Source organism: Thermobia domestica, chromosome 12, assembly GCF_964235325.1.
Source record: "Thermobia domestica chromosome 12, izTheDome1.hap1.1, whole genome shotgun sequence".
NCBI classification, from domain to species: domain Eukaryota; kingdom Metazoa; phylum Arthropoda; class Insecta; order Zygentoma; family Lepismatidae; genus Thermobia; species Thermobia domestica.
The window spans coordinates 45,436,479-45,462,679 of NC_137465.1; the positions used below are offsets into that span (position 1 = coordinate 45,436,479).

General features: G+C 33.7%; 1 protein-coding gene across 1 annotated transcript in view; it reads right to left on the reverse strand.

The window, feature by feature from the left end:
- Positions 1-6,434: 6,434 nt before the first annotated feature.
- The window catches only part of LOC145665942 (uncharacterized), a 38,413-nt gene continuing 18,646 nt past the window's right edge, over positions 6,435-26,201 (reverse strand). Inside the window, exons 2-8 of the mRNA XM_081733047.1 lie at positions 24,181-24,338; positions 20,985-21,134; positions 13,592-14,175; positions 13,290-13,347; positions 11,239-11,370; positions 10,231-10,465; positions 6,435-8,383 (exon numbers count right to left, since the gene is read on the reverse strand). Of these exons, the coding sequence (XP_081589173.1) occupies positions 8,208-8,383; positions 10,231-10,465; positions 11,239-11,370; positions 13,290-13,347; positions 13,592-14,175; positions 20,985-21,134; positions 24,181-24,338 (1,493 nt within the window). The 3' untranslated portion in view covers positions 6,435-8,207. The remainder of the gene's footprint in view (positions 8,384-10,230; positions 10,466-11,238; positions 11,371-13,289; positions 13,348-13,591; positions 14,176-20,984; positions 21,135-24,180; positions 24,339-26,201) is intronic.

The following is a 26,201-nucleotide window of genomic DNA, read 5'->3' on the forward strand; positions in this document are numbered from 1 at the left end:
ATGATGAATACCTTAATTACAACTGTAGCTATGTAGAAATAGCACAGGATTGCTCCTGTGTGATATATCAAAGAGTGCTATCTTGAGTTAGCAGCATTAGAACAATGTTTAGCAAGTGAAAAATAAAGTGTTGTTGGAAGATTTATAATTTTGTTAAGTGTATTAAGCTTGGAGCACAGATATGCATCTTGGTCGGCATTGCCACAATTTTTACTTGAGTATCGGTAAAGTTGAAAACAATGCAGAGTTTAAAAGTTTTGTCAAAATGATTCAGTGGAATATTCGTAGCGGTTCTTCATAGCAAGTTAAATGAATTTACAAATGTGCTTAGGATTGTTATATAAGTTGCAGGATTCCGTTGAACTGAGAAGAAATTTGGAATTGGTAAAATGGATAAACAAAAGAGATTTAAGAAGTAAACCACCCGTGAATCAACACGATTCAGTAAGAAATCCATACCAGTTCCCATCACGTAAAGCGGTATTAATAAGATAGCATTGTGTAGATATATAATTCACAGGCATCTTTTACCTGACGAGGTAATTTAAAGGCAGTAATTCAAAATTTATTAACATTTATTTCTACAGCAGATGAGAAAATGTAGTCCCACAAGGAGTGTGATGTAGTTAAGAAACATGTACTGAGAATGACAAAATTTGGTCGTTGAAACGTTTATGTCAAGTTGTTATATGAGTACTTTAATGACTAGATTTATTCTGATGAATTTATGTATTCATGTTCTTATTTCTACTTTACTAGAGATTGAAAAAATAGCCCTCCTGTGTGCATATATAGCAACAACGCTACACTAACAAGTTACAAATCAAAGTACAATATCTTCTTAAGATATTGTTTACATCTTTATAAGTACAATAAATATTTTGTATTTACCTTTAACATAAAGTGTTTGTTTTCCTTTCCAACAGAAAGTTTATCATAGACTATCCTGTTTTGCCAGCTTAGTTACTTACTTTACAAAATTCACTGTTAATATACATTCAATATTTAAAAGGAAAAGAAAACATTTGAGCTAAGTACAAAAGTATATTGGTAATAATTATTAAAGCTAACAAACAAGTTAGTTAAACAAAAACATTGATATATATAGTATATACAAAATGAAAATGTAAAATGAAAACATGAACAAACAAAACAACACATTTAAATATATAATTACGCAGTAGCGTAATCACATGAACATTTCATAATTATCTACTCATAAAATATACAAAGATAATTATTTAGAAAAAACATAACATGACATATATATATATATATATATATATATTAAAATATTTACAATAAAATTACAAACATAATTGAAAACATGACATATAATTATTATTTTCTCGTTTTTATGAATATTTCAAAAATATTACTCTCTTAACCTTTCATTAAAAAATTAAAAAATACATTATATTAAACTTGTTCAATGCTTATGAACTAAACTTAGTTAAAAATATACTAATTATAACTATATTAATTACCTCTTACCTCTAGTGGGCCCTTCGCCCCAGGGATAGCTTCATCATATGAAGAGGAGCTATTCCTGGACACCCCCTTCGCCACGAGACACTGCACAACTATTATTAAGCAACAGCCAACAGATAGTAGTACAATTTCTAATTTCTAATAAGCAACAGCCAAAAGATAGTAGTAGAATTCACTAATTTTTTTTTTACGAAATAATATCTATCAGATTACTTTTTGATGTTATGCTTTAAATATGAAACGTATAAATGCAAACTGAAGAACAAATTCTTTTTTATTGTCCAAAGGAAACCACTATCTGGTTATTGGTTTTCTTTATTTACTTCTAAATAACTGCACAAACTGCCTCGCTGCAACAGATTTCTACTGAACACAATTCAATAGATATCATTTTGCACGTGTAGGCGTCCCACAGGAAGGGGATTTTATTTATTTAAAAAATATATAATAAATATGTACATTTATATGCCACTGCTTGACAAAATTACTGTGTTAATTGAATGGAGTGAAATTATGTTGTTTTTTTTTTTCATTCATGATATTATTTACCTATGTAATGTTGACTTTCTCATTAACTGTTTATTTTGGATTTGTGAAGATTAAGATACGTAATGCATCATTAGTGCTATAGTAGTTAAGATGCAAATCGAAAAATCAAGAGACACTTTATGTATGAATATGAGTTAATAGGACGTATAAGAACTTATGCAACCATTTGAAGACAAAGAAATATCTTAAAGAAGACGTGTAAACATAACCGAAGCTATTGGAAGAAGGAAGAAGCAGATACGAAGATTATAATATGTTCTAGAGATTTTTTAGAAGAAAGAATCATATAAGTACCAGAGAATGAATGAATGTATAATTTATCACTCAGGGTTGTAATGGAAGAGAATTGTACCACTCAAATTTCACCAAAATTTGATACATATTTCAGAACATGACTGTTTACAGAAAGAACCAAGACTACTCTATTTAAGGCTAGGGTCAGACACGCCTCTTTTTTCTCCATGGAAGCAGAGGTCAAACTATGACATCACATGGCGACAACTAAAGGGACAAACACACACACATACACAAATGCAAATTAATGGGAAACATGTGTGGCTGAAAACAAGAATTTGAGAAGCACTTATGTTAGAAATTAGTTTGTTTTGTGATTGTGTTGTGGGCTGTGTTTTGTTGTGTGTATTTTTTCATTATTATCATATATTCATGTGTTAATGCTGAGTGAGTGAGTGCATGTCTAATATCTAAAGAAAATGCTGTTTCAACTTGAAGAACAACAGCAGAAGTTGCAATAAAGACATTATTTTTCATCGTTTCCCAAAGGATTCTGCGGTCTCATCAACATCGCTTATCAGCATCTAGACAATATGAGACAAACATCCGAACCACTTCTCAGGGTGGAACCCGATATTAGGCGCAATCAAAGAAACACTCAACCACGAAATGGTACTGTAGACTATGAGTCACATTTGATGTGAATTGCAGTCCTTTCCTCGTGAAAACTACTCGAATTTACTTTAAGTAATGTTCTACGGATTATAAAGAAATAACTGAAACAAATGTAAGGCCAGTAGCCAACAAGGATATATTCGCTTTTATTAAGAAGAACATTGTTAACTGAACCAAGTTCGAGTAATGAGCATAGGAATATGTGTAAGTGATGTAAGCTCAATGATTCACTACAGATAGTGTGTGATTTTACTTTCTCTATTTTGTTCTCTACATAATGTTTAAGTAGAATCAGAAGACTTATGAAGTTAGGGAACTATTTCGCCTATTGTGCATAAATGTTTGATCTCTTATGTTTTAGTTATTAATTTTATGTTTCTTTTTTATTTATTTTATTTTATTACTTATTATTATTTACAAATAAGTATTTTAGTGGAAAACCACGTGAAGAAACATAGCTATTTCGCCTATTGTGCATAAATCTTTTCTTTTGATGGTGATTCCGAAACTATTATTGCAAAAAAGCTTGCAATAGTTATTGGGAAACATCAGTTTCTCTGAAAGAATCTAGAAAAAATTTAACAAATAATAAAAATAGTTTTTACTGTTATCAGAAACTATTCATAAATGGCCTTTTTAGAAAATTCTAGCTGTCACATGCTTCTTGTAGCTTTAGTAAAAATTGTATGTACATTGGTTTTTATTATTATTATTATTATAAAGAAAAGTGTGTGCTGTCATGTTAGAGATTATTGAAAAAGCGACTAATTTACAGCTCAGAACTAACAGTTCAATTTATTAAATGTAAACCAGACACATAACACAGAACAATCGGTTACTCTTTATTGGATAAAAAATCATGGATCTTGGGAAGTGTTTGTAATGGTAGAGTGATAGAAATTCAAGTTCTTAGCAATATTAGACTTCGGAGACACGTTCTGAATATTTGAAATTAACAGACCTGTTATTAACAAGTCTGTTAAATTAACAGACACTAGAATATTTACGACAAATTGAAAAATCATGGCCTAAAGTTGAAACAAACCCAACTAAAACTAAAATGAACATTGAAAATTGGAAAGTAAAGCATAGTGGATAAGTTGAGGTATTAACCCATTATAAAAAGTTAGTTCAAAGGGGGTACATGAGACATTGTATACATAGCTATCATCCCAGACTTTCAAACTTGAAAGATTAACTGGAAAAACATGCAAAATGAAGATAAATAAGAAGAAAACCAAAGCGATAAAGTACACAAGAGCAGCAGAGGAAGGGGCAAACGTATGGCTAGATGGAGAAAAAATCGAAGGGTTACCTTATTTAGGAAGTCTAATATTCTCGGACGGAAGTGAAAAAGATGTAAGTTCCAGAATAGCACAGGCTAAACATGCATTCAATAGAAAAAGAGGACTGCTAACATCAAGAAATGTGTCGTTGGATGTTCGTAAATGATTTATTATGACTTGGTATGGAGCGTGGCGCTTTACGGATCAGAAACGTGGACACTGAAGAAAGCTGAAATATCCAAGCTCGAAGCATTTAAAATGTGGAACACGGAAGGCAGTCTCAGCTTGTTTAATTTATTACAACAGTGTTTATTATGCTCTTTAATCAAGTCTAAGTAATGGAATATACACATGAAAATCAAAACAAAAGAAGTTCAACAAAAATATGTCAATTAATTTTAGTAAGCATTTTTTAAAGTTTGTCAAGCAGTGTAGAATTTAAAAATTGTCAAGATTTACGAAATATGTGGTTTATTTCTATTCCAAGCGTAATGACTTCCATTTTTCAACTAATCTAATATTCATTTAATTACAACAAATACTTTAATTTTTTTATTCTTTAATTAACTGATGTTCATTTGAAATCTACACTATACTATATTTCTACAATCTAATTCTAATGTTTTTTGGAATTAACCCTAGAGTACAATGATCATGACAAAAGATGTTTCCATCTAATGTGCCCTAATCATTCAAAGAGCGCCACAGAACACGTGAACATTCTCATGAAATCTCTTTGCATAGCATAATTTGTCGATGCGCACGAAACAGAAATTTCAATAAAAGAAAATAGCTTTTAGGATGACCTACAAATACACTATAGTGAAGAAGCATCTGCAACTTCAAGCATGACAGGAAGACATAATATCATGCGAAATACCGATTGATATGGTCAATTATATTTACAAGAGAATTACAGCGACATGACATTCAGGATTATTTTGAGAAGTCGATTTGGAAGATATACTACATATATTGATAACAAAATCGATGTTTGAGAAAGAGGCGAAAAAGAAAAAGAAATGTGCCAAGAGAAGGTTTATTTGTTTTCATAAAATGTTACTGTCACATAGTAAAGTGTGTTCAATATAAATATATACAAAAATGTTACTGTCACATAGTAAAGTGTGTTCAATATAAATATATACAAACTTCTAGAGGACAGCACCTGTCTCACGTAGTACATGAACAGGCGGTAGACCTGTCAGGATGATGAGCCAGTAGTGCACCAACAGATACAGGAACAAGTGGTGCTATCGTGATCCTGTTTGACGGCGAGGATGACCTAATGTGTGTACAAGTTCTACGGGACACAACAAAGCACGGGTAAAATGTGCACAGTAAAACATTTTACAGCGGAAGGAGTACCGCGTAGAACAACCTACGACATCATTAAAAGATGTAAGAATGGAATTGAGTGACCATCCCGAAGCGCACAGAGCAACAAAAAAGCATGATTAAACTCAAGTGTGGCCACTTGTTGCAAAAATTCGATGCTCGTGATTTCATCTTGGATGATGAAGCCTATGTTACATTGTCCCATGCCTCTATCAATGGAAATGACGGTTTCTATACATCTTAAATCTCTACAGTCCCATTTAGTGTTAAATTTTCCAAAAAGAAGAAATTTGAAGAGAAAGTGCTTGTTTGGATTGCCATGGCTCCCAAAAGTGTTAGCCAACCGTTGTGTCGATTTGGATTTGCTATTAACGTCCAGATGTACCTGGTACAGTGCATTAGGAATAAACTAACACCGTACATACGTGTCAAAAATCCAGTCGAAATCCGTTGTGGAAAAGGAGCAAAATACATGTTGTGACGCTTAGCAAGTGATTCATTTTCTCCTGATTTGTTGTACTTAGGGTTAATCTTTTTTCTTTCTTTTTTTTTCTACTTCGCTTGGAATCTATTTTACTTTTGTTTTTCAGATTTCTGCATTACTCAATATATTTTCTATTTCTATATTATATATCTGTTCTATACTACACTACATTCTACTTTCTACACAACTGTTCTACTTAACACTACTTTCTACCTACTTTATATTTTTTTTACTTTTTTTATTTTTTTATTTTTTTTACTTTTTTTATTTTTTTATTTTTTTTTACCTTTTTATATTTTTTATTTTTTTTTTACTTTTTTATTTTATTATTATTATTATTTTTATTAATTTCTATATTGAGTCTATAACAGTGCATATGTATTGTGTAAAGAGACAGTTGGAATATTAGTATTCTTAACTTTCGATCACTAAGTCTGAGATTTGATACTCGTAACCACCTTTAATTTTTAAAATAAATCAAACCCGTTTGGAAGTGTAGCACCATCATGTGTGAATACATTGACCTGACTTTTTAACACTATGTACTAGATAATTTTATAGTTCTCTCTTGTATTTAAAATCTACAGTCGCTGAAATATTTACTTAATGTGACTGAGAGTCAGTGTGTTTGTCAAAAGTCACCACAAACATTCAGGCACTTGTCCAATTATGATGCTGTTTAAATTCCTCCACACAGAATTCGGGAAGGTGGTCTTTGAACCACTGTTGTACGGTGGCCTTCATTTCATCATATGTGAAATGTCATCTCATCAAAACCTGTCACCTTAGTGGCTTCTTCAGCAGACCGAAGATGTGAAGGTCCCAACGTGACAGGCCAATGATATAGGAAGGATGACTCAACATTTTTCACTTGAATCGTTGGAACAAGTCCTGTACTACTGTCTATACGAAACTTACATGAAACAATTTGAAACATTCTTTGATCTTCTGAGGTTAAGTAATGATGATTTTTGTTTTCTTGAAGAATAGAAGTGTAACAATAATCATTAAATACTGTTATAAACTCAATACAATATAAACTTCATGCAGAAATCTTCCTACTACAGTGATACCTTTGAATAACGGGCATTGATAGGACGTAATTATTTGTCTGTAAATGAAAGTTGACAGTTACAGAGAAGACATGTTCCAATTGTTGGGGGAGTAAAGCAGGAATTCGTTTTGTAAACAAATAGAAGTATCATTGAAGAGATGTGTTTATGTGGGGTTGCAAGTGAAGATACAAGTACCAAGGGAAACAGAAGTAGTGACTTTTTCAGGGAAGAAAAGAAATTTCGTGTAGAATTCTTGGTCTTATAATTGGTTCTCCACCATAGAAAGTGTTGAAGCAGTAACGCCAGGAAGCAATTTAGTTTGGATAGATGTACAGGAAAATGAAGAATGTTGTGTGTGGTGGTTCACCAATTTATTGAGATTGAATTTGAAAGATGTTTTGTAGAGAAGAGAATTTCTGTTTCCTTAGCGTACCACGTTTTATTTTTAAATTGAAGGGAGCATTTTTTGTGCTGAATATGTATAAACTGAGAACAATGAGCTTACTAAAGCATTAGGGGAAAATAAGACTGCTGAGGCTCCTGTCCTATTATAATACAAACAGTTTTAACGGGATTTAAAAAAAAAAATCTGTCCGTATTATGGAGGTGTCCGTTATTGTGAGGTTTCACTGTATTAGATTCTACAAAACGACTTGTTGAGAATTAGCAAAAGCTTACTATTGAATTTTGAGTAACTACAATTACTACATAAATTATATACACATATATATACAAATCATCCTTTGGTCTAATGGATGTAATTTTAGTTCGTGAGGAACTGGAATATTCTGAGGCAAAAAGATAGCTAATAAAGATCTATTTAATCTTAACATAATACTTAACCCTTCTGCAAAATGACAACCTAAAGGATTGAAAAAGATGAAATATTTCTCAAAAGTCGCCGAGTTGAGAGTCCGTCAAATTACCCGAAATCATAACTGCAGACAATTAATACAGAAAATCCGAGACACAGACGTCAAAGAGAAATATCGAAGACTTACAAATACATAATACAGATAAGGACATTAAAGCGAATTGATAAAACGAAAGATATATTATGTTTAGAAATGCTTATCTTTTTACCTCAATTCCTCTTTAGAGGAAGCACTCTCGCTCTTCGTCGCACCAAGGAATGCAGCAGCAGCAGGGACAAAAATAAAACTTGAAGCAGCGGCCACACTGAGATTCATGGCGAAGATGAAGTAAGTTGGGAGGAAGATCCCTGGTTCCATACTCTCTTTCCCACCTTCTTCTTCTTTCCTCTCGTTGATCTAAAATGAACAAAAATATAAAAATAATGAGGATTTGAATTATTATATTTTATACAATTTAAATAGCATTATTTCTAATTTCAGTTTTTGTACTTGGGTTCATCTGGGAACTATTAGTACTCATGGGGACTAATGATATTTAGAGGGAGGTTACACGTTGAATACAGTATTATATAAGGCTTTTTGCGTGCAAAATGGAGCTACTGTCTCAAGTCTCTGGGTATATAAGTCGCAGCGTGTCCGGCATAAAATCATTTCACAGTTCATAATTGAAGCTAGTAGATGTATAAGTTATGGGATTCTTACAATTAGAAGTAAGTGGATACTTTCAAATATCTAGGATCAGTATTAATAGACGGAAACCATATTCACGAAGAAATTAAATGTCGACTAAAACCAGGGAATTCGTACTTATTCAGTTCAAAATCTATATTTATTTATTATTCAGTTCAAAATCTCTTGTCGTCGCGAATTCTGTCCAGGAATTTGAAACTTAAAATATATAAAATGATAATCATACCTGTTGTGCTGTATGGTTGCGAAACATGGTCGCTTACTCTGAGGGAAGAACGTAGATTGAAAGTATTTGAGAACAAGATCCTAAGAAGAATATTCGGACACAAGAGGAACGGAAAAGGGGAATGGCGGAAACTTCATAACGAGGAAGTACATAATTTATGCGATTTACCAAACATTGTTAGGGTCATCAAATCTAAGAGGGTCAGGTGGACAGGTCATGTAGCCAGGCTGGAAGAAAGCAGGAACGCTTTCAAAGTCTTGACTGGAAGATCAATCGGAAAACGACCATTAGAAAGACTTAGGCGCAGATAGGAGGGCAATATTAAAATGGATCTCGCAGAAATAGGAATATAAAGTAGAAACTGAATTCAGTTGGTTAAGGATAGGAGTCAGTGCAAAGCTTCTGTGAACGTGGCATTGAACCTCCGGGTTCAATAGGCCATAAAGTAAGTTAGTTAGACGTAAGGTATTGCACCGTTAAGATAAGTGAACTTCCCGCAAAACTGCGCTACATTTTACAATTTTATTTCAGTAAAGGCGTAAATATTGCACAGACCTTTTAAGAAATTTGTGCTATTTATGGACAAGATAAGATAACAATCACTTTCTTTGTGGAAATTTTTATATCCAAGATGCTCCTCACAGTAGGCATCCAATCATACAAAAAATGGGTGATATTCGGGCAAAAGTCGAGTAAGACCGACATATAAGTAGTCATGGCTTCGCTAATGACCTAAACATTTATAATCAAACTACCGTGTTCACTTGCGTAATAGTAGCACTTTTTGTATCATTTTTTAAATGTGAAAATCCAACTGCGACTATTAAAAGAGGAAAACTACCATTTTCTTATTGCTATGATCAAGACAATTTCGAATTTTGATACGTACAACATTGTGTCAACAAAAAATGGAGGGTGGAAGAAATAGGTTGCTTGATCTCTGTTGACAGATGGGTCACGATGTTACGTGTCAGTAAACACGAAAAGTTCTTTTGCAATTTCGAAGGAAGTCTCGTTCACAAAGAGAAAACTTAAATGAAATATATATAATTTGAACAATATATATATAATTTGAAATAAATAAATAAATATAGACAACTAGACTTGTTTGCCACAAAAAGTTGCAATCTACTGGACTAGGTATGAATTAGTTGCATTTCAGTTCAACGGACAGCATCAGTAATCAGTGCTATAACATGGTTTCACCGTGTAACCAAGTAAACATTTGTATACTGGTACATAAAAGATTAACTCATAAAGATTAATGATCATAACTCTTATGGTGATAACACTAATTTGTACAGATTAAAATATGAAAATAACTTACACCAATTGTCGCAGGGGTCCACTTCAAAGCCCAAACAAGCCGAAAACGGGGCGACAACGCATCTAGCTGCACAACTGATCACACAGAGAAGTCTACTTCGCCAAGATATGGGATATGGATACGGCGGCTCCTGAACTGGGTGTTCCCTCAGATTATCATCATCGACTTCTCGCGGTGACCTCTCGGTCACCTCTTGTCGCTGTTTTCTCGGTCTTGGTTCCTGTCGCCGTTCGTGCTATAATAAAACAATAGAAATTTAATGAGAATAGAGAAGCATTATTTATTATTCTTGAAATTTCATATAGAAAACTATATATAATGATAATTCTAAGCTACTTGCGTTTCGGAAAAAAAAAATCAGTATCAGTGATGTCATTCAGCTAGTTCGCACTGATTCGCCCGAACTGGTTGTTAAAATCACCTCTCCACCTAATAGAGGAGCACTTATGAAAAAGAAAAAATTAGTATTGTTCTTGAGAATCTAATATATTTATTTCCCTTTCCTTTCCAGCTTTCAGAGATGATTAACATCACATTAAAAATTTTTCAAGTGTTTGTAGATAGTCAAGGTTTTCCTAAAGCAGAAATTCATCAAATCATCAAGGAGGCAAGAAAAATAATTAAAGTTATTGCTGAGAGTTCCGCAAAGCCAGAAGGCATTAGTTTAATAAATAACGTAACTACAGATAAAAGAAACTCCCTCCTTGCTGAAACTCGTATCTCACCTCTGAGAATAACTTCTTGTAGGAAAGCCTTTAGAAGAATGGGATGCAACGCACTGGTAAAAACGTGGTTACACCAAGGGTATTATACATGTGCCGATTGTTGGGTTAAAAAGAAAGCAACATCCGAGTATTCTAAACATCGACTTTAATTCTAGGTTTATCTCAACACCGGCGAGTTTTGCAAAGTAAATATTAAAATAACTATTTGCATGACTTCAATCTAATACTGTTATTAGTATCATTGAAATCAATCAACCAATAAATAAATAATAAATCAGTTTACCTCCTTGATCTCCTCCACGAAAACTTCTTTGACCATCGTCTCACGCTCCATCTGCGAGGTCCCAGGAGGAGAGATGGGATGACTTCGTTCCTCAGTTGGTGGTGGAGTGGTCCGTCTTCGTGTTGCTTCCTCCTACGAAATATAAATCAAGTTATTTTAGTTCCAGTTCAAATCCGTTTCATCAATGACTCATCTTACTTGTAACAATACCCCTGTACTTTTATTTTCTACATAATATCTCTAGTCTCATATAAACATCATTAACAGCTGGGAATTCAATAGTATATAGATAAAGTGTGTTTGTGTCAACAATAAGTACAATCTCCTACTTCAAGTGAATTTTGCCACATGTGTAGTATGATTTCTTCCAGCATATTAAAAACAGTCATTTATTATTTGTAAATAACGACATTATTTCGTTCGTTTCCGTGGATCTATCGATTTGTCTTCTCCATCGGTGCAAATCTGTCTTCAACATTGGGGGGAACGAGTAAGACAGTTCATTTTTTAAAGCGATGTTCAAAATAGTTATGAAGTAGGAAAACAATGCTGTGGAGGATCAGGGGAGCACAGGTGTCTTCAACATTGGGAGGCCGGCAGATTTGAGGCTTATTCTGGAAGGGGGGAGGGGAGATGAGACTCATATTACGGTAGATGAATAATTTTCGAGGTGAACCTGTTGTGTATTATACAGCAAGGGACATCAATTTCATCTCACTTTTCTTTGTAGTAGACACAAATAGTATCACATCCCCCCCCCAAAAAAAAAAACACATTTCAAATCGGATTATTGGGGAGACATTCCCCCCAGCTCCAAGATTGAGAGGAATTTGTGCCAATGGTCTTATCTTTGGACAATATTTTAGTTAAATAAAAATAAAAATTTAAGAGTTCATGATAATTTAGGACTATATCTCATTAATAATGTCATAAAGAAAAGCTTAATGGAGGGTCACTTTAACAAGTTCTCGTACAGGATACATTTTTAAGTTTATAAATTAATTATTTTTCCCTTCATTTTCTCAAAAACTACGCATGATCTTGTAAAGTCACACATATCATTTTGTTCTATCGATTGGTATATTTCTCATCTGTGAACATTTTGTTCATTAAACGCTAAGAGTATTCTAGAATTGGGATAAGGTACGATTGATTAGTGGATTTCGCTTTATTTCTGTAATAGAAGATCGAAACTATAAGTATGGATGACAGTTTCACTTCTTCCTTTTCAGAGAGGTAGCAGCGAAGGAAAAAAACTGAGTTAAATTATATCCTAACGAGCTATTAAATTAAACTCCGGAATGCATCTAAATATTTGTCAATACCGAAATTTTCAGTGGGAATCTCCATCTTCTTCAGAAGGTTATTTATTTATAAAAACACATTGCTCGTTTTAATCACATTTTATGTTTCCATCACATAATTAAAAAAAGTATTTCAGGTATGGTTAAGCTTACATCTAACATTGGATAGTTTGTAGCAAATATGGTAATTTATAACACATTAATGTTTCTGTTTCAATTAATTATTGGGGTTTCATCTGTGTTGTGAGAATTTTTTTCTTTTTATCTGTGTAGTTATGCTTCCTGGTAATATGGTGAAAAATAAAAATAAAATCAATTAGTTCAGAAAAAAGTTTGTATTAACTAATAAAGCTCAGCTGATAATATCACTTTCCCTGATAGCTCGAAATAGTAGATATGATTTGCTTCAAACTTTTCAATCTGCAAAGAATATTTGGGTCGTGATTTTCTTGATGCAACGATCCATTATACGCTGAAGAAGATGGTGACTTGCATTGAATATTTCGGCATTAACGCATAGTTACACGCATTCCTGAATTTAAATTAAGAATTGTGAGCGTCAATTTAGTTTCTTCGGAAGTTCTATCTTAATATCTTCACATAAACAATTTAAACCTTTTGTCACAACTTTTACGCTTAGAGTTAGTACAAAGAGAAAAAATAAACTTAAAAATTTCATAATTATAAATAAATAAAAATAAGAAACTTCCTATTGATTAAAAATTAATTTCTATTTTGTTGTCTTACCGTTCCGCTTTGTCTCCGCCGGAAGATTAAGCTTCTTATCCTGTGGAACCTGGAAAGTCTAAGATAAAAAAGTAATTAGAATTCGTGTGAACATAAATACAATTTAGTACACTAACAAATAATAAAATAAATTAGTTTAGTGTAAGTAATTTCAATTAAGTTTTTGAGTCTTATTACATCATTAATATAATTCTCAGGTTTCTAACAAGCTGGGCATGAGAAATACTACGGTCGTTAAAAGTGCATAACCCAAACCATTTTCAGAAGAATATATATGAACAAATAAGACTTTGATGTATTACCTGGAACGGGGAGGCGGTCGAACAACTGGACCGTACACACGCTTAGTTCTTCTGTCTTCCATGACGGTCGATTCTCCAGTTGTTTCTTCTTCCTCCCTGTGGCTGCCAACTTCCTCCTCGGTGCGTGAGTGCAGTCCATCCTCCATTTGAGATGCAACCTCAGCTACACCTGATTCCACCAAATCTTCTCCAGCTGTAATGGCCTGTGTTGCCCGTCTCTTGAACTGGAGTAAGCGCCACAGGTAACATAGACATTTGAAGAAAATGGTCAGTGGCGATTCTTCAGGAGGAATACCACTGAAATCGTGTTCTGGTAAGTCCACGATGTTCCATGGCATCCCCACCTGAATCGTCTGCCAAGTAACCAGGCGGGGTGTAGGTACTCCTATTGCAGTTGCTATTATCAGCAGGCTTCTGATACGTTCGGCTTCAGAAACGCTAACAATAGCCAAAAATGATACAGGTGTATAACCAAGAATCATTCTCAGCCACGATACAGACATGGACTGAGGATGTACAGGTAGCACTGAGGTTGACTCAAAAGGAGAAAAAAAGCTCTCAACACTACTCTCTGCTGTTAGATCCTAATTCAAAGAAAGAGAAAACAGAGGTAAGTCACATTAACTGGATAACCATCAATAATATATGTAAACACAATAGAATTCTTTTAAAAAAATCTAGTTGGACCAAAAGATAAATTAGAATACGAGCTATGAGTAATCACTTCAGCTCACGAGCTGCTGCCAGCCTGTGCATTTTCTCCCGATGTGATTTTATCGGAGGTTGAACCTTGTAACTCAAATAACTCTCCGAGTGTCTACACCTGTACTCCCATTTGTAATGGAAACCAGGGCTACGCCTATCGAAGACATACATAGCAAAGCCGGAAAGAAGTGACAACTGAAAAACAAATATTATTAAAGAATTTTTGAAAGAAATGAGAAGTACAGTGGCGTAGTTCCAGAATGGATGACTCAATCGTGTTTTTCCATCACGTAGTGGACATTCTCTTTACAGGTGATAGTGTTGTCTGCTAGGTTGGTAGTCTGTTAATTGTTCATAGTGGGTAACTCATAAGTGTCTAGAGATTGTATTGTTCGTACCGAAGGCGTGATGTTCTTTTTCTACTCTCGTTGAAGGGCAATAATAGTGACTATGCTTGGGAAAAGAATTTCATAGGAAATACACGCACAAATAAGGATTCTGAGTGAAGAAGGCTACAGTACTCGCCAAATTTCTGCCAGATTGGGTTGGTACAAAAAACAGTTGCCAGAGCAATAAGTAAAAGTAAGTTCCAAACCACTGGAAATTATGGCTCGAAAAAGCCAAAAGGACGTCAAAAGTGCACAACTAAGCGTACGGATGAGGCCATACTTTTGGCAGGAAAGAAGTCAGCCAGAAAATCAGCCAAAGCAATCCAGGCTGGTTTACTAAAAGATAGGAATCTACCTAACCAAAGAACAATCCGCAGGAGGTTATTATGTGCCAATTTCAAAACCTATAAGATTGCCAAAAAGTCGAAATTGCCGACCAAGAACATTGCCAATGGATTGACATTTTGTAAAAAGTATCAGGGATGAGCTGCTGAACAATAGAGAAGAGTTATGCTTTCGGCAGAGACCCAAGTATCGCAATTTTATACCTTTTGTAAACACATACGGTGGCCTTCCAATACAAGGGATTTTCAACGCTACATCATTCCCACCGTAAAGAATTCTAAAATCATGGTCTGAGTGCCATTTCTGCTAAAGAATTGTGGTTCATGCCTGAAAGGATATTAATGAATGGAACTGTCTTTCTCGATATGCTTAACGAGTAGTTACCAGTGTTTATGGAGATCAACCAGTGCACCCACTCCCAACATGATGGAGTTGTTGGGTAATTTTAAAGCGGAAAGTGGCTGAACGTAACCTCAGTTCAGTTTCTCAATTAAAAAAAGCTATAAAACACGCCTGTTACAGAAATTTCGCCAGAATACTGTGAAAAATTGTATCTTTTCATGCCTTCTCGTATCTAAGCTGCGTTAAAAAAAATAAAGGTTTGTACACCAAATATTGAACTCGTTTTCAAGCGTGTATACTTCACTGTGTTTCTATCACTGAAATGTATCCTTTGTATGTTTTTTTAACCTGAAATGTATCTTTATATCAATGTACATCCGTATTTAAATGAGAATATTCTTGTGTATTCATAAGCATGATACTTATTTGTGGTGAGTCATCCATTCTGGCCAATATATCGTGTTCCATAACAACAAGTACAACGTTTGAGAGGTGATTCCTAACACAGTTAATAAAGAACATTCATATGGACCTATGGAGAAAGTTGCTTAGTTTCACAGTTAGGACTGCCTCAAAGTGAAAAAGCTACAATGCAACAAGGGAAACCATGGAGTGGTGCTACATATGAGTGTAAAGGAAGCTATATGCCATTCAAAAATGCATTATTTCAGTAATGCGAGGTGTACGCAAGGGATTCCCTCACAACATAAATTCCAGACATACTACAAACAGAATTTTTAGATATACTGTGACTTAAAAGGTGCATCTAAGTAGACAAAAGGTAAGCTTTGACAACAGTAAATACGGAATACGTAAGCGGGACGTCTGAAGTATTAGGGAACCCCAGCTCCGCGGTTCCTCGTGTTGGGAATAACGTATGCTAAGGTGAGATGTGCCACAGCATATTTCACGTATTTTTTTTAATACATATAAGCGTCAAATGATATATCACCTTCTGAGCGTTGACGGTATTGTTTTGAGCACCCTATATATATGAAAATCACACTTGTCCTGAAAGTATATGAAATAGAGTCCTTGAGTCCTCCCCCCTGATTATATTCTGCGTGTGCCACTGGAAAAATATATTTAACAACTACTGAATATAATAAATAAAATGTTTGAATAAGAATTACATATTCATATTAAATACAGTGAACCCTTGGGTCCCTAATTTAATCCGTTTCGTAAGCTGTTTTTGAATGGTTAATTTGAAACTTTTCCAGTTTGAACAAATAGTTAAGGGAGAAGATAGAACCTATTCTTGGGACGCTGAAGTGATTAAAAACTAAAATTATTTTTGTTGTTGAAATTAATGTAAATATACACAACAATTGATCTATTCTGGCCGCAGAAACATGCTATGTATTTTTTTTAATTATTTTTTTACCTTTTTAAGTGTTTCTTGTGATGAAGAATATAAATGAAAATACTCTTAATTATCCTAAACTAGATATAATGAAGACTAAAATACAAAAAAGTGCAAAGAAATTTTTGAACACTACACAACGACAAATAATGTTTATGACAAATGGTTGAAAGCACTACTGATAGCGTGCATACAAGTGTGTGTTCATAGCCCGAAATATCATTCGTGAACCGATTTGCTATCTCAAAAAGCCATTATTTGCTATCTATTACTGTTTTTGTTCTATGGAGAGTCCTATTAAAACCGGAAGTACTTGTAAATTTCAACCACTCTCGGTTTTCGTAGTGTGTTGTTGGTAGTGATAGTATATTCCCTTGAGACGATGAATCGTTTGAAAAAAAAAAAAACCTTTGTCGCTATCTATTACTGTTTTGGTTCTATGGTGATCAGCGTTGAAACCGGAAATATTAGACTTTTATTGAACAGAGAATTAACAGAGGTGATGAAACTTATTCTTGCACTCTGAAGCGACTGAAAAAAAAAACTCTTCTCGACGTCTTTTATCGTTTTTGCTTTATTGAAGACAATATTAAAACCGGAAGTATTAGTAATTTCAACCACTTGTGGTTTTGGTATAGTGTTGTGGGTTGTGACGGTATATTTTCTTAAGATGACGATCGATTACAGAAAACCGCTTGTTGCTGTCTATTACCATTTTTGTTCTATGGCAACCAACGTTGAAACAGGAAATGGTTAATTTGAACCTCTTGCGGTTTGAACAAAGAGTTAAGGGAGGAGATAGAACCTATTCTTGGGACGCTGAAGGGATTGAGAAAAGTTGCTTCTTGATATCTCTTACCGTTTTTGTTCTGATATCTCTCGACAGACGGACGGGCATAACTGTTGTATAAGACTCCGACATTTAGTATGGAAGTCTGATAATTCGTTCATATAAAGTTACATTTATTTTCGTAAATATTAAGATAAAAATTACAAGGTACTAAAGCAGTAGAAACTTTGATGCAGACATACCTCAGACGCAGTACTCCAGCTACTACTGTCTCCAGTGTTACCTTCCTCACTTTCTGTCAGATCCGGGTTCTTGTTTTTTAACGTCATATCCGTGTAATCGATGGAGTAGAAGCTTTCTGATGAATCAGAACTATTCTCCTAAAATAATAATAATAATAATAATAATAATAATAATAATAATAATAATAATAATAATAATAATAATAATAATAATGTAGAAAATTATATACATTTAAAATTCTACAGCGTTAACGTCTATTCAAAGTCTATACTCATTTTCTTAAAGTTAATCTGTATTTATATAAGTTTTAAGTACAAGGTATCCCTATAAACTTTTAAAGTACAGCTGCCTCCCTTTAAAATATTACCATAGTACGAGTATAATAACACTGGAAACACCTTTGTCCAAGCTTCTTGTTCGTGCCTATTTAAGCTGGTTTGATGCAGTCTGTATCTGGGTAAGCCTGCGACAAATGTATGTAATGTGAAGTCATCGTACGAAACACACATATCGAAATAGGGCAATATCCTAACACTAAGCTTTGTTACAAATTGGATAAAACTTTGATCGAAACGTTGCAGATATGGATGCAGAAGTGTTGACGATGATACAAGATCAGAACTCCATTGAACGTCAAGGAATGAGGCGAACATGGGAAAATATCGTTGAAATTTGATAAACATATAGCTTCACAGCAAATGTCTCTGATTTTTTAACAGAACAGTAAAAAAGCCAATAAGAAAGAGTAATGTGAGTATTTGGTGGCTACTGCAGTACGGGACAACACCTTTCTAAAGTACATTGTGGCGGTCGGTCAAACCTGATGTTCAAAAGTTTCGTACAACCATTTCACACTATATGCATTTGTCGATCGTTTATTCAAATACAAATTGCATAAAACTGATTTAAACAGGCACTAATAAAAAGCTTAGACAAAAGTATTTGCAGTGTTATCATTTTACGTTTTTTTAAGTTCAATTGAGTTGATTTGAGTTTAACGTCCCTTCCAGCAGCGTGGCTATATGAGACGGGACCTACTGATTAACGTGGAATCCGAAACACAGAAGCTCCCGCCGGAAATCGAACCCGGGTCTTCCTTGCTTAAGTTCGAGTACTTCATAGGCGCGTTACTTTGTAATATTGAACCTTAGCTGCACCAATCACTTACATCCGTAATAATGTACTTAGAAATTTTAAAAATGCGAGTAAGTAACTTAAAATAAATTTAAATATCTCTGACAATAAAATTTATCATCTAATTACCTCTGTACAAACATCTATAAATTTTATTTGATTAATATTTTTAGAATTATAAATAAATAAATAAATCTTTAAGGTTTGATCATTGATATATGTAGAGGAAAGAAATGTAAGTGGCAACATTGAAGAAATTTAACCATTTTGTTTTAAAAGAAACTACGTATGTTCAAATATATCAAAGAAAGAGCTTATCTATATTTGTACACTAACTGTTAAATATTTGAATAGTAATCAAATATTGGGGATATCAGTGATGGAACGCTTACCTCTGGTTCGATCACAGATCATGTGAACTTACGGTAGATAACATCGTATCCACAGTTTCACGTTTCCTACATTTTCATTCCACCAATTCTTACATAATCATTCAGTTTCATTTATCATCCGTCCTTTACTCTAAAGAGCATAATCATTGGGCGTAAAACTAAAATTCATTTCAGTTTTTAAAATGATAACAATAATAATAAACTTCCAGTCTAAATATTGCATAAACAAAAACATGTATTATTTAATAGTTGATTCATATGAAAGAAATCATTTTAAAATATCAAAAGAAATTTCATTTATTTTTCATACCGGTAATCGTAAGGTCAAAATTTAGAAGCTAGCAAGGCAGTAGAAACATTGTGATAAGCAATAAAATCTCAGAGAAAGAGTATCGAAATTAATGAAGTCATGAAATAAGCTACGGTTATATGTATAATACGGATGTCAAAGAAATTTTAAATCTTCAGTTTAACAATATACTGTATCGAGTTAAGCAGACGAGTTGAGTTCAGTTGATTTTGAGTTTAACGCCCCTTTCAGCGGCGAGGCTATATGAGACGGGACCTACTGAATCCGAACATGAGCTCCCGCAGGGAACCGAACTCGGGTCTCCCACGCTAAAGACGCGTACGCTAACCACGAAGGAGCTCAAGCAGACAACTTGAATATTATAGTAAGACTATCCATGGCTTTGGATTGATTATTTTAACAAAAGAAACAGTGATCAAAGCTTAAAACACACTTTATTTTAAATTATAATTTGTAACGGTTTCGGTTATCTAACATCCTTTTTCAGAGAATATCGGAAAATTGAATAGTATGTATCATTTATTGAAAATAATAAAAAGTGTATCAAGAAAAATCTATTTGACGATTCTAATTGAGGTCTCAATTCTTCATTTATACGATAATTTTGGAGAGAAATTTTCAGGAAAGTCATTTGTTACTTCTCCTTTAAGTTATACTTTCGGAAAGACTATACACCTAACATGCAGTAGTACAATATGTAGCATCGCAGTATTTGCTACGACTACGTTGCATAGCTCTTAATATATCGTACACGTTTTCTTCGTTTCGTATGGATAGTCTACCATTTTCTTATAGTTCTTTATCGATCTAGTCTCCGTAAATTTCTCAATTATCACTCCATGGCAATTAGGAACCTGTGTACCTACAAATCTAATGGGAAACTGGTCTTTCACTGTCACCATGCTCACGACGTAACATCATTCTGAACTCACTCGTTAAGACACGGTCTCAATCATTTAAAGGCGATGAGCAACAATGAACAGCAAAGAGATAGAGACATCTTTTCGTCTCAAGGTTACCAACCTGATAGCTCGCGGAAGCAATCTGCTCACAATAAAGGATTACCAATCTTTGCAGAAAGCATTACTCGCAGCACACAGAATACAGTCTCTGAACATATAGGTGAATACTACTTTTCGAGCATATGTTTATATATGGTTTGTACGATCCATTTATCGTGGAGTTTATCACAATATTTAAATTTACATATGATTACCTACTACAATAGTCGCCACACACACACACAAAAAAAGAACCATATAAACTAATTTTAAAGAAAGATAAAAATATCACTAACATTTTCGGTTAATACATTTCACCTTACTATTGTCATTAAATCACATATCATACAGTCTTGAACAATCTAAGTGTACTGACCTCAACATCAGGTGTCACAAGTTCCATTTGCAACTGCAGAATGGATGCGCTTATATCCAACCTTGTCCTGAAGGTGGTTTCTCTTAAACGCTCTTCCTCCTCTGTCAAGTAATCCACGAAGTTAATGCCTCTGGCAATGAACTCGTCAATCTGAAAGAGGAAATAAATAAACAATGTGTACAAAGCTTTCTGTTTATAAATTATAATATACAGGGTGCAACAAGAAGGTACTGCAAAATTTCAGCCGCCTAATGGTGTGAAATAGTCACATTCTGGTCGCTCCTTAATGTGACTCAATTTAAACTTCAATAACTCAGACTATAATTAAGCTACGAGGATAATTTTAGTAGCAATGTGTTCCTGAAGGATGAAGGTTTCCGTCTATATGTATTTTATGAGTGTACCCCCAAAGGGGAAAGAATGCCATCCCCAAATTTCTTATGCAAAAAATAAAAGTACACGTACTTGCCCTCTCCTGTCTGCCGTGGTATCCACCACATACTTAAAATACATATCGGCGGAAAGCCTCGTCCTTCAGAGATACATAGATACCAAAATTAAATTCCTAGCTTAATTAGGGTCTGAGTTATTGAGGTTTAAGTTGAGTCACATTAAAGAGCGACCAGAATCATACCATTAGGCGGCTCAATTACCAATCTATATTTGTTATTTCCATATGACCTACAATTATGTCCTAGAATCTAGATGTTATGGGAAAAATCATACAACTTTTTTCTTTCGGACAATTCTTTCCGGATTTGGTTCAATATTTGCTACATTTACTCTCACATAAAGCTCAGCATTCAGAAGATTTGTAAGTTGGTTTTCAAGAAAGAAAGCATGTAAAATGCTAATACATAAAAGTAAGTGCTACAGAACGGAACCAGATGTTTCAATGTCTTTCCACCTACAGGATTCATACAGATTTTTGTAAACTGTTTTCCCTTACTTTTACTAACAAATGATTATCTATTTCTCTGACAAAAGTTTGTTTAATTTCTCCACTTTTTCGTATCCCCAGTAGTTTAATTAGATACCTAAACTCTCAGAACTGGAAAATTCTTTTTCTAGCTAAAATCAAATAATACGACATGCAAGCCAAAATTACGTGTCGTTTTGCCACAGTACAAAACAAATAACGGAATATTAACCTAATTTACATTGTTTGACTTTGGACTTCAAGGTATAACTACAAAATCTCAAGCTTCTATATTCGTTTTTCATATATTCGTCTGTGAAAGAAAGTTCTTTTTAATACTATCCTGAAATGATTGATTTCACCATAGAGGTATTTAATAAAGATTTTGTTTACATGTTGTGTATTCATCTCTAGTGGAAGGATGCTCCCTTTGCAGACTCTACTATATGGAAGTGGATTGGGTGTCAACTGAAAATATGTCAACTATCTGAGAAAACTGCTCTTTGAAGATGTCCGTAACCTTAGAAAAGTTTCACATTGTATCATGGAAAAAACTTTGACAAATCACGTTAGACTCTTCGACAGCTGGATAAAGAGAAGATGGTCTCTCAGATTTGAAAAAGGCTTTTCACAGAGTAAGAATATGAAGGGGTTCCTTATCCACTCTGATTCAGTGACTTCTGTCCGTTTTGAAACTGAAAGATACCGGTACGTTGCGACACAGATATTTTCAGTCCAGAAGTCCCCTCGGAACTGAAATTTTTCCAGTGTCTAAAACACACCCTAGAAAAATAGTTCTCAGACGTTTTTGATAGCGACATACAAAGATTGCAACGTCGTGTAGAAGTGAACGGGAATTATCCTTTGAAAACTGACAGCAGCATATATATCTCTCTCGAAAATAAAAACTGCAAGAATTATGAGGAAATGACATGTAATTTTGGTACGCACCTCATATCGTAGAATTTTTATTATATGTACTCTTTTAGAGGAAGATAGACTTATGGTTTATATCTATAAATAAATGATTTAATTACTGTCAGAGAAAATTGAACATGGAACGAGGATCCATATCTTTTGAACAGGGTGATTGATTAATTACTGGAAGTTTAATGGGAACGTCAGCAGCAACATTATTTGTTCCAATAAAGGTACGGCCAATGACTGACACTTTCTGTACATTAAAAATTCAAAATAAAACTCTAAAAACTGAAGTTTAAGTATAAAATGACAAAATAAGAGATTAAAAGAAAATATAAAAATTAAAACAGGGGAGGTGAAATGGCTAAAAGAACGAATGACAAAATTGTAAAATATACATCAAGAAAATAAGTAAAAGTAAGAATAACAATAACATGTAACAGGAAAAATTTAAAAACGGAATTATTCTACATAATCTGATTAACTCCTAAAGTTAACTGACGTCTGAGTATTCTGAACATTCTACAAGAACCTGTCAAATATTCCGTGGGACGATACGATATAGTCTACACAGTACGAATGGTTAGCATCAGGCACTAAATAGAAATGAGTGAGATGGAAGTGTCCGATACGCAAGCGTTTCAGGCTAACTTAATCATGGTGTTTCCTGTACAATCCAAACGACAGTCATTCCTCACCCTGAGTGTTGGAAGATTTCTTCAATAGAACAGTTACTCAAAAGAATGGAGATTCACTTCAACTAACGAAATCAAGACTATGTGACACGTATTCTGAAGGAGATGACAAAGATTCCATCCCGAACCGTTGTGACAAGTGCCATGAACGTTGACAGAAGTACGTCACTGTCTAAGGTCATTACTTTGAAGGTGGTGCTCTGCAAGAAGGTGTATAGTATGCGCAACTAACTGAATGTCCATTCTTTGCACGGCGAACTGTTTCCCTTGCTTCAGAAAACACACTTTTCAATGAAAATGTAATGATCAAATAAACATAAAATGCTCCATTTTTAGCATAAATTTTGAACCACTGACATGGGGAGTTATGCTGGAACATATATACACGCACATACATCCGTTTTTATATATAGCGAGATTACTCCCGTAACCCCTGTTATGTAGGCATTCATTACCATGTTTTAAGTTACGAAGTAATTTGTTAGGGGATGTTGTTAAATTTATGAAAGACGTAACTCCCTTCCTACTCCTTTAAATATGGTCCAGGTGTTCCAGAGTTAAGCTGATACATACACACACATATTTTTGTTTATATAGATAGAGGTCTTCTTTTAATTACTGGTACTATTTTGTAAATTAATTATAATGTGAATCAGCTAACCTGACTGTGAACATTGCTGGTGCCTGGCTCGTGTCCCTCAAGCACACGCCGAAGTCTTTCTCCTTCTGCCAGGACACTTTGGGTCGTCTCTTCCAGTCGTCTGCGAGCAGACGAAATCTCTTGAAGCACTCGATACATCTTATCCATTGCTATCCTATCTGTAAAGAAAGGTGATAACACGTTAGGAAAATTATGTTCATTTTGGAACAACTTAGGAACGCAAATTAGATTTATATCTTGCGAGAGTAAAAATCATGCAATCCAATGGATCGTTTAAAAAAAAAAAAAAAAAAAAAAGACTATCGGAATCTTATTTGCGCTCCTGTGCTGAGTCTTATTTCTAGAGAAGTCTACCAGTATCTACAACATCCGTTAGAGACCTTTTTGATTTTGTGTTATACCATTTGTTATAACAGTTACTTTTTTTACAATACAACTGCTTGACTGATGACTCAAATGTTAATTTCATGTTGTTCTTATGACTCACCTCAAAGGTATGTCACAGCACTATACTTTAGCGTGTCAGAAAATATCTGCTATTTGACTGCCCTTTTTTTTCTAAGAAGTATTTATGAAAAATTTAAATCTCTTGTTTTGAGATTACACACATTGTTTATTATTATTATTATTATTATTATTATTATTATTATTATTATTATTATTATTATTATTATTATTATTTAAATATAAAATAAAGGTATACTATTTCAGAAATAAATATAAAAATAAATAAATAAATAAAGATTACCTGTCTTCACTTCTCTTTTAGGAATAACAGATTAAAATGTTATAGTCAAGTAACTGAAATGATGAACAATAAACTTATTTCATTTACAATTTAAACTTTTATGGATACTAGCAAATTGGAGAGCATAATAGATGAATTGTTAACAGTTTCTGTAGGATAACATTTTATTTATTTAGCAGTTGTTATTAGTTGATAATCGATAACGTTTTATTGATTTAGAACTGTTATTATAACTAGATCAACTTGATCAGTAACGGAATGTTTACTACATCTACTTTCTTTATCATTTTGGTTTATTGGGCTACATTCATAATCAACTATTAACTACTCACAATCTACGTTCGTATCTAATGAATGTATGCCCTCTAGAACCTGCATTATCTACAGTACCATGAACTACTTTACTTGTCAATTTATTTTAATGCAGGCTTTGCAACGTTATCTACTTCACTCACAATGTACAACGAATTCAAGTCAAGAAACAATGTTAGAAAACTGTCTTTATAGGTATTAGTTGATTGTTCCGAAGCTATATGTTCCATTTTACTTGTAAGGATATATATATAGTTTGTGTGGGGTCCCAAAAACATGCACTAGTATACAAGAAAACGAAGTTGGGTCTTCCAACTAAAAGCGAAAACGCTAATTATTTAATCATGAAGCACTTTTAATAGATTGCAGTTGCTCAGTGGTAGAGAACTCACCTCTAATGCATGAAATTCCTGGTTTGATCCCAGCTCGCGCCAATTAGGCTTATTGGTATGGTGGACAAATACCGTGTCATGGACGTTTCAGGGGTTTTCCCGTTTCCTCCTACTTTTTTCATTCCACCATCTCGTATATTATTATGATCACCGTCTAACTTAGTCTTGGAACATAATCTTGGGACATTAAGTTTAAAAAAACAACAACGAAGTAATGTCTTTCCTCAAGAATTACATTAGAATACATTTCCAGTAGAAGCTACATAAAATACTTCAGTTTTCATATTGGAAACATAATTCTTTGTTTTTAATTTTGTTTCCAAAGGAAGAAAATGCACCTAAAAAAATCTTCAGTGACAACAAATTAACAACTACATAAAAAAAATTTTGGTAATTTTTACAGAGTTACATGTAAAGTGCATAAATCGGCTTTTGACAAATTTAACGCATATATTTTATTCAATTAATTATGTATTTTGGAAATTAAGTTTTAAGAGTTAACATTTATCGAAGAAATAAGGATAAAATATCCAAAAACTATCTATATTTCGATAGTATTATTTAAATAT